The sequence below is a fragment of the Papilio machaon genome, chromosome W (genome assembly GCF_912999745.1).
Source record: "Papilio machaon chromosome W, ilPapMach1.1, whole genome shotgun sequence".
Lineage (NCBI taxonomy): Eukaryota > Metazoa > Arthropoda > Insecta > Lepidoptera > Papilionidae > Papilio > Papilio machaon.
This window is the reverse complement of record NC_060015.1, coordinates 9233611-9247362: the sequence shown is the minus strand read 5'-3', so window position 1 is coordinate 9247362 and position 13752 is coordinate 9233611. Positions and strand designations below refer to the sequence as shown.

General features: G+C 48.7%; 1 protein-coding gene and 1 long non-coding RNA gene across 2 annotated transcripts; both read left to right on the top strand.

The window, feature by feature from the left end:
• Window positions 1–65: 65 nt before the first annotated feature.
• LOC123723232 lies at window positions 66–5862 on the top strand. Its single transcript, XR_006756683.1, has 6 exons — window positions 66–171; window positions 1065–1184; window positions 2686–2836; window positions 3456–3560; window positions 4140–4254; window positions 5347–5862. It is a non-coding gene; the product is annotated as an uncharacterized LOC123723232 (long non-coding RNA).
• A 2346-nt stretch (window positions 5863–8208) lies between these two features.
• On the top strand, window positions 8209–10518 carry LOC123723109. The gene has a single exon (XM_045685663.1). The coding sequence runs from the start codon at window positions 8209–8211 to the stop codon at window positions 10516–10518; it is 2310 nt and encodes a 769-aa protein (XP_045541619.1).
• Window positions 10519–13752: the final 3234 nt, after the last annotated feature.

The following is a 13752-nucleotide window of genomic DNA, read 5'->3' as shown; positions in this document are numbered from 1 at the left end:
TCAATACAAGTCTAATGAAATCCTAGTTTTCATCTTTAGTTAATTTAATATATTTGTCATCAGTATCAGAAGAAGAGAACGTAATAGAACAAGAGGCACCTCCTCATCCAGCCGGCATCAAACTGCAGCGTCCCGGATACTATACAATACCGTCTCTAGAAGACTTGAAAGGTAAATTATATCTTGTATTAAGTTTTACACGACACGATTCCTTCGAAATTAAACAAAAATAGTAATTAACATGTTATTCTTCCAAATTTTGTTCTCCGTCCATCCATACTTTCACATTTATAATATTACCAACTTTGCCCGCGACTTCCTCAGTGCAAAATTTAAAAAAAACGTATGAAAAGTATTGTATGTATTATTCGAGACTATGTTCTACATATGTGCCAAATTTCATAAAGATCTGTTAAACCTTTTTGGAGTTACTTTCATCCATCCATCCATCTAAACATTGTGTTTCTGAGATCGAAATCTCTGTTTGAAGCATTTTCTTATTTTTAAAACATTGTTTTTTCTTTTTTTGATCAAAGATAATTACGATATGTTTTATACAGAGATCTTAGTCTCGGAAACCGACGGTTTTAACTTTATACAAAGGGAAGTTTGTAGTCTCTGTCTACCCCTCTGGGTTACGGGCGTGAATTGTACTATAAATAAATTAAAGAAATGCATTCACTAGGGACTCAATCCAATGTTAAAAAAAATATAGTTATATGGGCTACGAAGTTAAGAAAAAAAAAACTTGAGAGGTGTGTTGGGACACCCGGATGGAACGAAGTTCCTTTCAATTAATTAGTGAAGGAACCAATGTTTATTCTATGAATAAAAAACTTAAGTCTTCACAAGAAGTACATTTTATTTCTATGAATTTTCGTTATATATTGTCACGTCGTTGCCATGGTGAAGTAGCGCTCATTCGTCTATAGCAAAAAGTGTCGTGACAACTTTTCGTAAGAATTTTTTCCATCTAGCCCCCTTTCACAACGCGCGATAACGAACTTCGTTCCAAATCGGTCCTTCGAGTCTGATATTATCGTTCTTTTCATTCAATTTTACAGATTACATACGTCCAGATGGCTCTTGCGTTGTTCCCAATTTTACCATCGGACGTAAAAACTATGGGAAAGTGTTCTACGATTGTGAAATGGACGTTGCTAATCTTGATTTGGATACGTTGGGTAAGTTTTATATTAGCTTAGACCCTTTTTCCACTAGTGCGACTGATTTTGTGATAATCGTCCAAGTTAAAAAGCGACGAAATATAAGAGTAACAAAGACTACAGTATGTTACTCTGAGATATAATAATTTAGCGTCAGTTTATAATATGGCTGGTTTATAATCTATATCTGGCTTAGTTACGTAAGTTAGGTTTTTTTTAAATTTTAAGAGCCTTTTTCCGTGACTTTTTCTCGCGGAATTTAAAAATAATCTAGTAATAAATATAGGCTATGTCATCAAGGGATAGTGTAGCTTCACGACCGTGAAAGAATTTTTTTAATCTGTTTAGTAGTTTCGAAGCATATTTCTTCTTTTTTTTTTTTTTTTTTTTTTTTTTTTCTCTTTATTTTTATAGGGACTTTGGTTCATATGAACATGTCAGTCCCATAGGAAACAACTTACAATATCATTACACATACATTTACAAGAAAATAACAACAACAAATAAAAGCAAATAATGATAACAAGAAAAAGTATTTACAATTTTATAAGGCCTTCAACACCATGCTGCGGACTCCGTCTGCTAGGTCCGACAATGGTTGGGCCAAGGCACACAGAAGTTCGCCAACATTGAGTCTCGACAAATTGTGCTTTCTAAATAATTCTTTTCTCTCCTCTTCGTTCACGAAACACTCAGCAAGTACGTGTTGCACATCTTGGATCACGCCGCATGATTCACAGTTAGGTGATTGAATTATTTTCATTAGAAAAGCAAACTTGGCACACGGATTTCTTCTTTATAATATTACTAGTTATAGCCCTCGACTCTGTCCGTGCGGCATTAAAAAAAAACTTAATAACTAGCCTATGTGTTGTTCCTATCTATGTTTTACATCTGTGCCAAATTTCATCAAGATCCGTTGAACTGTTCCGGAGATATCTTCAAACAAACATCCATCCATCCAAACATTCGCATTTATTATACTAGTATCAATCAATACATAGTATAAAACAAAGTCGCTTTCGCTGTATGTCCGTATGTATGCTTAGATCTTTAAAACTACGCAACGGATTTTGACGCGGTTTTTTTTAATAGATAGAGTGATTCTTAAGGAAGGTTTGTATGTATAATAAATGCATAATATAGTAGAGAAACACTGATAAATTTAAAGGTTTCTAATGGGATGTCGTAAATAAGCACGTTTTTTTGCGCTTATATTGCAAACGCTGGCTGAACCCTACGAGATAGACCAAAATAATGTACTACAGTATTGTTCACCTTAAAAAGTTCAACAAAAAAGTCCGCGATGGTATATGTCTATCTCTTAGGGATAACCCAGCATAACCATTTTTATTCTTTTACGAAGTGATTTTAAACAATACAGCATTAATCCTTATCCATTTAAGTACCTTAAATAAATTGTGCATTTATTCTGTAGTAGGTATATTTTGCATTGCACCCGTGCGAAGCCGGGGCGGGTCGCTAGTGCTAGCTATAAAAAAAAATTGTTTATTTTCAGTACACTTTTTAAACAAGGAAGTGATCATATACCCGGAGGATGCAGACAAGCCGCCAATTGGTCAGGCTTTGAATCGCAAAGCTGTCGTCACTTTGGACCGCGTGTGACCGCGCGACAAGACACAGAGACGACTTATTGTTGATCCTGACAGGTGATTGACTTATAGACAGACTTCGTCCGCAAGGATTTAGAAAAAAAAAACTTATATTAACTGAAATACTGTCTCTCAACTTAGCTAGCTACTTAACTAGAGTAACTGCCTTAAGGCAAATTCGCTAAGCTTTGCGTTGTACCGTTGAAAAAAAAATAATCCTCGACCAATGACAAGGGCACCTCTTTTGTTGACAAAATCCTAACATTCTGCCACCCACACGGTGTTACCATCTAATACTTAATAATTAGCCTATGTGTTCTTCCACATTATTAAATCTGTGACAAATTTCATAGAGATCTTTTAAGTCGTTTTGGAGATATCTTATAACAAACATCCATACATACATCTAAATATTTTATAATATTAGTAAAATTGAAAGTTTTCCGAATATATCGTATTATTTATATTGGTTTAATTCAAACTAGCTTTTACCCGCGACTCCGTCCTCGCGGAATAAAAAATAGAAAACGGGGTAAAAATTATCCTATGTCCGTTTCCTGTTTCTAAGCTACCTGCCCACCAATTTTCAGTCAAATCGATTCAGCCGTTCTTGAGTTATAAATAGTGTAACTAACACGACTTTCTGACTATATATATAGATTTTATTTTCCAACAGGCTCATGAAAATGGACTACGAAGGTAAATTGAGACGAGTCTGTGTCTGAAACACGAGACGAAATTCATAGAGTATAGACCACAGACTGGAAGTTGGGTGTTCCAAGTAAGTATTCAATTAATAACACTATTTTTTAACTAAACAACCAAATTAACTCTACAGACTATACTTCTACTTCTTAAAATCTGTAAAATGATCTTTCTGAATCATTAGGGAGAATAAACTATAGTTGAACTTTGATTAGCGAGAAACCTCTATAAGAGAGAAACTCGGGTTAGAGAGAATCCTTTATAAGCGAGAAACTAGAGTTAGAGAGAATCCTTTATAAGCGAGGAACTCGGGCTTGAGAGAAACCTCTATAAGCGAGAAACTTGGGTTAGAAAGAAACCTTTATAAGCGTGAAACTCGGGTTAGAAAGAAAACTCTATAAGCGTGAAACTCGGGTTAGAAAGAAACCTTTATAAGCGTGAAACTCGGGTTAGAGAGAAACCTTTATAAGCGAGAAGATTATCGGTCCCTTGAACTCTCGATTATCCAGGTACTACTGTATATCCCGTTCCAAAACAACACTGTAATCTATATCTGTTCTAAATTTCAGCTTAAACAGTGTTACCTTATCCTTCTTTTATAACGACCTGTCCCTTCAACGTCACTATAACCGGTTTTGTACTATCAATATTCCAGGTGGAACACTTCAGTAAGTACGGTCTGACAGACTCTGATGAGGAAGACGAACCCACTCCGGATGTTTTGAAGCGACAGTTGGTGAATCAAACGCTGCAGAAGACGGCTGCTCCAGGTAAAGTTTACTTCTTGATACTTCTAGAGGATATGCTAGAGAAGGAAGTTATCAGATGTGATGGATATAAATAAACAAGACCTCATTAGCTCACTATACGTCCACACTAAGGGTCTCAGAGTCTACCCTAAGTTAGAGATGACTATGTCATAGTCAACAACAGTCAAGTGCAAGTTGACTTCACACATATCATTGAATTTCTTCTCAGATATGTGCAGCATCACAATGTTTTACTTCACAGTAAGAATGTTTGATAAATGTACATATGTACATAGAAAAACACATAGGTATATGACGGGATTCGAACCTAGGACCTGCAGATTGCAAATCAAGTGCTTAACCTCTGAGCCATCGACGAAAATAACTATAACAAGTTCCAATCCAAAACTCTAAACCATAGACAAAGTGCACTTAACGTTGAAAATAAAAAAAAAAAATTCTTTTAAAACTAATTTTCACTTCACTTTATCTCTCAATTTTTATAAAATATCTTATAAAGTTAAGAGCATCGATGGCTCAGGGGTTAAGTACTTGACTTGCAATCTGAATGTACTAGGTTCGAATCCCGTCATGTACTAATATGTTTTTCGATTTACTTATGTACATTTATCCGATTTTCTTATGGTGAAGTAAAACATTGTGATGCTGCACATATCTGAGAAGATATTCAATGATATGTGTGAAGTCAACTTGCACTTGACTGTTGTTGACTATGACATAGTCATCTCTAACTTAGGGTAGACTCTGAGACCCTTAGTGTGGACGTATAGTGAGCTGATGATGATAAAGTTAAATATAAAAATGGCCGACATGTCCATATTGTATGATAAATAACTAGTATTGTAGAGAAAGCTAAATAAAATATAGTAAACAGTTAGCAGCCTAATTGTTAAAGATTGACAATTTTGCGGTTGTGGGTTCGAATCATGACATTCGACTATTGTGTAAAATCTTAATACAAGTCTAGACTTTACTTAGAAATGTAGTAATTAATTTATATACTCTATGTTAAAAAAATCCATGTCGGTTAATAATGATTTAGTCTTGTATATATAAAAATGAATCTATTATTTATATAAAATTTGTTCACAGGTATTCGGTCTAGATAAAAATTGCACCTATCCATATTTGAGGACAGTAAAAACTGAACCGAAGACAGGTCGAGATGGTATGGTACGTATTGAAGATGAGATAAAAGATGTATTCTACGAAGCAGATTATATACATTGGGATTCAGATACAAGCAGTGACGGTGAAGATGAACCATACATTAAGAAAAGGAAAGTTCCAAACCTTTCCACGCTCAGTTTGAAGACAATATTCTCACCTAGGTACTTAGGCAGAGTACGTAGGAAGAGAAGAAAGGTTAAAACTGAAATAATACCAGAAAATCTAACACAAAATAAAGATATGTTTGATGTTGTAGACAGTTTTGATGATGTACATGACTTGGAACGGTTAAATGATTGCAGTTTTGATCAACTGTTTGGTAGTGCTTTACAGAAAATAGTCCCAGATGTAGAAGATAATCCAATGGAAGAAGGTAGCGATCATAAAGAAGATAGTAATGGTGACATTGTTAGTAAAGAAGGAAACAGTGATAAAGATGTAAGTAAGATAGTAAGATGTAATTTTTATTTCTTAGAAATTACAATCAAAATCAAAATAGTTAAATATTAAGTAGTTTTACATGTAGTGTTCACTGTAATGATATACAGAGTAATTTAAAATTATATGACTATAATATTGGTATGTTTTTTGTAGCTTTTTAAGAAGACTTAGGACTTCGTGCATATCGAAGAAAAACAGGACATCGTTTGAATGCTCGTCTAATGGACCTAAGACTGAAGAGATGCCGCGCTTTGTTGAAGCGGTAAGCGGGAAAATAATATCGGGAAATTCTTTTTTTGGAGTCACTCAAGACATCCTTGATTAAGGCAGCCGCCGATATTGACATGGACTTCGTTCCTGCTGCGATAGACAACTGGCCGAGTAGATTGAAAGCCTGTATTCAAAATCACGGACGTCATTTTGAATAAACTTTAGTGTCATAAGAATCTATGTTTTGTTAAGTTCATTTTGGTAAATAAATGGTCACATAATGAATAAACTTGTTTCAATTATTTTATATTAAACATACTAAGTACATACATATTGACTAAGTATTACCAAAAAAATCTGTTTACCTAATCTTAGTCACATAAACAAAAATACGCATTGTTTTTTATATTTATTACATTTATTAATTACAATTTAATTGGGAATATATAAATTGATATATATTAAATTATATCGTAATTATTCATTTTCGGGACAAAACAAATAACTGGTAACCCCAATCCTTTTACATATATATAATATCCAATGCCTTAATAAATTAAAAAAAAAAAAAAAAAAACATATATATTAGGTCCTTACATATGAAATTGGCGTTTTGTATGGGAGGAACAAAAAGTCGAATATTTTTTAATATAATATATTTAATTAATCAAAGTATGAACCATTATTTTCTATGCACTTTTGCCATCTCATAGGTAGTTCATTGATCCCTTTACTAATAAAACCGGTCGGACGGGAATCAATAAAGTCTTTGAAGGCGATTTGGACTGCCCAATCGGAGTTGAATTTTTTCCCTTGCAAGAAGTTATCCAAATTTCGAAAAAAATGGTAATCTGTTGGAGCAAGGTCCGGGGAGTACGGAGGATATCTTAGACTTTCCAATTGAAGCTCTTCTAATTTAGTAGCCGTCTGTTGCGCAGTGTGTGGTCTAGCGTTGTCGTGAAGCAGCAGTGGCGTGGAGCGATTGACCAGCCTAGGTTGTTTAGCCGCTAGCTTTTCCATCATGGTTTGCAATTGCTGACAATAGACATCAGCCGTAATAGTCTGGCCAGATTTGAGAAAACTGTAATGAACAATACCGGCACTAGTCCACCAAACGCTTACAAGTAACTTTTTTGGGGTTAATTTTCGCTTGGGGCAGGATTTGGCTGGCCCACGGACCTGCTCGGTTGTCCGAGTGGGCGGAGAGGTGAACTCCGACGTGGCGCGTCCCCGGGTGGTGGATAGGGGAACGCCCCGGCATATTGCTGGGGTAGGGCTTTTTTTTCGCCCCGCGAACCAAACACTAGACGGGTGGAGCGCAGTGATGCGCTATCCCGATGGCGGGTCCGCCGGTCTTTGACCGGTGGGCGAGGGCTTCGGCCACCGTCGGATAACCCGTAATCTGCACTGAGCGGACCGGGGGCCCTGCGCACTGAGCGCGGGGCTGCGAGGAAGAAAACCTCTCTAAAAAATTACCCGGTGGCAACACCACACTTGGCCGTCCACTGGTCTTTATGATCGGTGGACGCCAAGCAAACCGTAATCCGCACTGAGCGGACCGGGGGCCCTGCGCACTGAGCGTGGGGCCGCGAGGAAGAAAACCTCTCTAAAAAATTACCCGGTGGCAACACCACACTTGGCCGTCCACTGGTCTTTATGATCGGTGGACGCCAAGCAAACCGTAATCCGCACTGAGCGGACCGGGGGCCCTACGCACTGAGTGTGGGGTCGCGAGGAAGAAAACCTCTCTAAAAAATTACCCGGAGGAGGAGTACACGCCCATTGGGCGGTGCTAGGCGCGGCGTGCACCGAGGTGCCGTCGTGCGGAGTGGAGGGGTGTTTTTCCCGCGGGGCTATGCCGGACAGGGCCTCCCATACCGGACAGGCCCGCGAGGAACACCAGTGGACCCTGAGGGGTCGGAGGATGGTGGGTCTTCAAGGCCCTCGGCGCGATAGGGTTGGTCAACCCGGCCTCCCTATTGGGCAAAACGACGTTGTGCGGCAGCACTCTAAACTGCAGAGGACTTTGGTCGGTGGATGGCGGCCTTATAGGTCGTGCGTTGATGGAAGGGGGACCTCACCTTGCTAACAAAGGCGGTTTCCGGTGTCCGATAACACTGGACAAAGTATGAGATGGCAAGCCTACAAAACATACTACCCCAGGAGGGTACCTCCGGCACTGCCGGGGGAGAATCCCTCCCCGTGGCCTCGGCCGCGGGCTGCCCCGCGTATTCTGGGGGGGGCAAGGACTGCTTTTCCAATACGACGACTCAGGCTAGAATAATGGAAACGATTGCACGTGATCTGGATTCGGAGGTGACGAGGCGCCCGTCGCTGGACGGCGTCAAAATGAAAGAGGCGAGAGTGCGGCTGGAACGCTTGCCGATCGCGGCACTCAGCGATACATCGGAGGGAAAGACAAGAAGTGACAGGATGGAGTGCGATGGTGGAGCAGCGTCCGATTCGGACTGCAGCCTCACCGTCGCTGCCGAAAGGGGACCGATTTCGGACGCCATGGCTGCAATGCTCGGCGCGAAACGACCCCGCCTCAGTGAGGGGTCCACGGATGATGAACGGACGGCGTCCCCAGGGATGGCAAGGTGGCGCCAACAAGAGAAGAGGGCCGCGGCCAAGGCTCGCGCCAAACAAAAGGAAGAAGACTTGGAAAAAGAAGCTGAGCTCGCTCGCTTCCGGCGCGAGACGCGGTCTGCGTTGTTTCCCCGATCTGACGAGAGGACGGGTGAGAGGTGTGCCGCTCAGCTCCAAGAGCAGGTGCAGGAGGACTTGGCCATTATTGAGAGGGTGGCGTCCAAGTCCTCCAATTTGAAGGGAAACTTTGTGCGAGCCCTGAAGGACGCTGCGGTATCAATCAAGGAAGCCGTGGAAGTCCTCGGGGCCCGCACACTATCGGAGGAGACAAGCCAGCTCCAGGCGGACAACGCTCGCCTGCGGGCCGAGATGGATGCACTCCATAAAGAGTTAGCAGCCATAAAGGAGGATCTGCGGAAACGGGGTTCCGCAGTCTCCTCCCACCCGGATACGACAGTGAAGGCCGTCCCCGCATCACGGCCCCCACAAACACCTAACGAGACGTCCTCCGTGGAGGAGATCTGTCGCGCAGTAATGGTCCAGGTCGGAGGCATGATGAACGCCCGCCTGGCCTCGCTTGAGGACAGACTCCTCCCGGAGAGGAACCTGCGGCCGCCTCTCGCGGCCGATAAGAAGAGGGACGGGAGCTCGTACGCTGCCAAGCTGGCGGGGCAGCCGACGGTGCCCGCCAAAGAAAAAGACCAGGGAGCGGCCAGGCAGGCGGCGCAGAAAGTGCCAGCCCAGCCAGGCACCAGCGGCACCCAACGGAAGGCTCCCGCTGCGCCATCGCAGCGCCCGCCGGGCCCCGCCCAGAGCCGGCCCGAGACACAGGGCACGAGCGCCCCCTCACCCGCTACTGCGGAAAAGGGGAAGAGTAAGAGAAGGAGAAAGAGGAGGAAAAACAAGAAAAAGAGCTCACCACCCGGGCAGCAGCAGTCGCAGCCCGCGGTTGGTGAGTGGATAAAGGTGGGGCCCAAAAGGCGTCAAAAGGAGAAGGCTGGTGCCGCCAAACTCCACGCGCCCCGGTCGTCTGCGGTGGTCATCACGCTGCAGCCGGGCGCGTCAGAGCGGGGAGCCACCTACGCTAGTGTCATTGCCTCGGCAAAGGAGAGAATTAACCCGGCCGAGCTTGGAGCCCAGGGCGTTCGCCTTCGGAAGGCTGCCAACGGGGGTCGCATTTTTGAGTTCCCAGGCGCCTCCAGTGGCGAGAAGGCGGACTCCCTGGCCCAAAGGCTGCGGGAGGTCCTGGATAGTGAAGTCGTCCGCGTCTCCAGGCCTACTAAGTCGGTGGCCCTACGGGTGTCAGGCCTGGACGACTCTACCACCAGTGCCGAGGTGGTCGCCGCGATAGCTGCAGCGGGAGAGTGCCCCGCCGAGCAACTGCGGGCCGGCGTGATGTCCACCGGCCGCGACGGACTGGGATCAGTGGTTGTCCAGTGTCCCGTCGCGGCTGCGAAAAAGATCGTGACCGCTGGTCGTCTTCTGGTGGGCTGGGTGTCCGCCCAGGCTAGGGTGCTGGATGCCCGGCCAATGAGATGTTTCAGGTGCCTGGCTCCCGGGCACCTATCCGGCCAGTGCCAGGGGGTGGACCGCTCCGGACTCTGTTTCCGGTGCGGCCAACCAGGGCACAAGGCCCGCGGATGCACCGCTGCGCCTCACTGCGTGGTCTGCGCTGCGGCCGGCATGCCGGCGGAGCACCGAGTCGGCAATAAAGCCTGCGTCTCCCCACCCAAGGGGAAGAGAAGTAAGAAGGGAGGTGGGGACGGTCAGAACCCGACGGTCGGACAGCCCACTGCCTCACCCCTACAGGCGGCAGCGCCGCAGGCCGAGGAGGTTGCTATGGTCGTGGAATAATGGCCCTAAACCTCCTCCAAGCCAACATCAATCACTCCGCCAGAGCTCAGGACCTTCTGTTCCAGAGCATGGCGGAGTGGAACATCCACGTGGCGGTGGTGGCCGAGCCATACCGGGTCCCAGCTGGGGACGATTGGGTGGGAGACGCAGACGGGCTGGTGGCCATAACATCCCGGTCCATCGCAGGCTCTCCGGCCTTCGCGGACGTGGTCCGAGGCCGGGGATACGTTTCGGCCCTCGTCGGCGACATCATGGTGGTCGGAGTGTACTTCTCGCCGAATCGGAGTCTCGCCGACTTCGAGTCTTTTCTTTCTGAGGTCGGCGTCCTGGTAGGCGGAAGTCGCTCCGCCCGGGTGCTCGTCGCGGGGGACCTCAACGCCAAATCCTCGGCTTGGGGGTGCCCGGCGACAGATCCGCGAGGCCGGGAGTTAGAAGATTGGGCGGTGGAGACCGGACTCGTGGTCCTTAACCAGGGGTCGGTCAACACGTGCGTGCGGCGTCAGGGCGGCTCCATTGTTGACGTCACCTTCGCCGATGCCGTCCTGGCACGCCGTGTTCGTGGCTGGCGGGTGGCCGAGGATGTGGAGACGCTATCGGACCACCGGTACGTGAGGTTCGACATCTCCGCGTCCCCGTCCAACCCGAGCCCAGTCCCAGGCCGGTCCCCGAGCGGGGAGGGCCCACGCTGGTCGCTGTCGCAGATGGACCGGGATTTCCTGGTCGAGGTCGCTCTCGTGGAGGCGTGGTTCTCTGCGCCCCGAGAGTCTGTGGTCGAGGTCGGTCAGGAGGCGGCGCGGTTGGGTGCGGCTATGTCGCGTATCTGCGACGGGGCCATGCCTAGGGTCCGTTCCGTCCCCTCCAAGAAGCCGGTGTACTGGTGGACCGCCGAGCTCACGCTGCTGCGCGGTTCTTGCGTGGCGGCGAGACGCCGGTACACCCGCTACCGTCGGCGGAGGCGTCGGGACCCGACGGAAGAAGAGCGGCTCTACTCCCTCTACAGAAGTGAGATCCAAGCCCTGCGGGTGGCGATCGGCGCTGCGAAGGACAAGGCGAATGACGAGATGCTGAAGACTCTGGATATCGATCCATTCGGGAGGCCCTACAAGGCCGTGCGGCGAAAGCTCCGGTCTAGGGGTCCCCCCATCACCCAGAGTCTTCAGCCTCATGAAGTCAACACGGTGGTCGCTGGCCTGTTCCCGCCGGCAGCTGCCGGTTTCGTGGCGCCGGAAATGGCTGACCCCACTGTAGAGGGAGGAGCGGATTCAGGTGCACCGCCGGTAACGGAGGAAGAGCTGAGGGCGGCGGTGTTGCGCATGCGCGCTAAAAACACTGCCCCCGGCCCCGACGGTGTGCCCGGTTGCGCCTGGGTTCTAGCGCTGGAGCCGCTCGAACCGTGGATTCGGGCACTTTTCCAGGCCTGCTTGGAGCGGGGCCAGTTCCCGAGTGAGTGGAAGAAGGGGAAACTGGTCCTGCTCAAAAAGGATGGACGTCCGGCCCACGAGCCGTCGGCGTACCGGCCGATCGTTCTGCTGGACGAGATCAGCAAGCTCTTTGAGCGTGTCGTTGCCGCTCGTCTCGTCCAGCATCTGGAGAGGGTGGGGCCGAATCTCAGCGCCAACCAATTCGGCTTCCGCACTGGCAGGTCCACCCTTGACGCCATTGCGCGGGTGAGGACCCTTGCGGAGGACGCCGAGTCCCGGGGTGAGGTGCTGTTGGCGGTGTCTTTAGACATTTCCAACGCCTTCAACACCCTGCCCTGGGAAACCATCAGGGAGGCGCTGGGATACCACGGTTTCCCGCCGTACCTCAGGAGGATCGTCGCGGCCTACCTCTCCGAGCGATCGGTCGCGTACCCAACCAGCGTCGGCTGGTCTCAGAAGGCTACGTCGTGCGGTGTTCCGCAGGGGTCGGTTCTCGGGCCGCTCCTGTGGAACATCGGGTACGACTGGGTGCTGCGCCTGCCCCTCCCGAGCGGCGTCGAAGTCGTCTGTTATGCCGACGACACCTTGGTGACGGCGCGGGGCAGCACCCACAGGGAGGCCCGATGCAGGGCCACGGCTGGCTTGGCCATAACGGTGGCTAGGATTCGTCGCCTGGGTTTGGAGGTTGCATTGCACAAGTCTGAGGCCATGTATTTTCACGGGCCTCGACGAGCACCTCCAACCCAGTCCGCGGTCATGGTGGGCGGAATTTCCATCGGCGTCGGGGGCACTATGAAATACCTCGGACTCGTCCTCGATAGCCGATGGAAATTCGAAGAGCACTTCCGGCGTCTCGTCCCGAAGCTCATGGGGGCGACTGGGGCCCTTAGCCGGCTCCTGCCAAACTTGGGCGGACCGGGCTCGCGGTGTCGCCGCCTGTACACAGGCGTGGTGCGGTCGATGGCGCTTTACGGCGCACCCATCTGGGCGGATACTCTGACCGCCCGGACTCGAGCCCTGCTGCGAAAACCGCAGAGGGTCATGGCGGTCAGAGTGACCCGTGGCTACCGCACCGTGTCGTGCGACGCGGCCTGTGTGCTGGCGGGGACGCCGCCATGGGACCTAGACGCGGAGGTGCTCTCCGGCGCCTACTGGCGGAGGGTGGAAGCCCGATCCCGGGGGGAGATCCCTCCCCCGGATCAGGAGAGTGCGTGGCGGCGGGCGGCGGAGGCGCAGCTCGTCACCGAATGGCGGGAGCGGCTGCTTACGGCGACCGCCGGCCAACGCACCATTGAGGCGATCCGGCCCGTCCTCGAGCTCTGGACGGGTCGGAAGCACGGGGCTCTCTCGTTCCGTCTGGTGCAGGTACTCTCGGGACATGGTTGTTTCGGGGCGTATCTGTGCCGGATTGCGCGGCGAGAGCCCAGTGCGAGGTGCCATGAGTGCGGCCACGCTGAGGACTCGGCCCAGCACACCCTGGAGTCGTGTGTGCACTGGTCGGCCCAGCGCGCCGCACTCGTGGCAGTAATCGGGACGGACCTCTCGCTGCCTGCTGTCGTCAACGCGATGGTGGGTAGCGAGAGTTCCTGGAACGCTGTCGCCTCCTTCTGCGAAGAGGTGATGGCGCTGAAGGAGGCGGCGGAACGTCGGCGGGAGGAGGACGCAGCCGCGCACCCTCTTCGTCGACGTCGCGACGGGCGCAGGCGGCAGGCGCACACCCGCCGTCTGCCTCCGTAACAGAAGAGCTCCGGGCGATGGACGGCCTATTGCCTTATCGCCCGCCAAACTTTCGGGTGTAAGGCGCTCCCTAGCA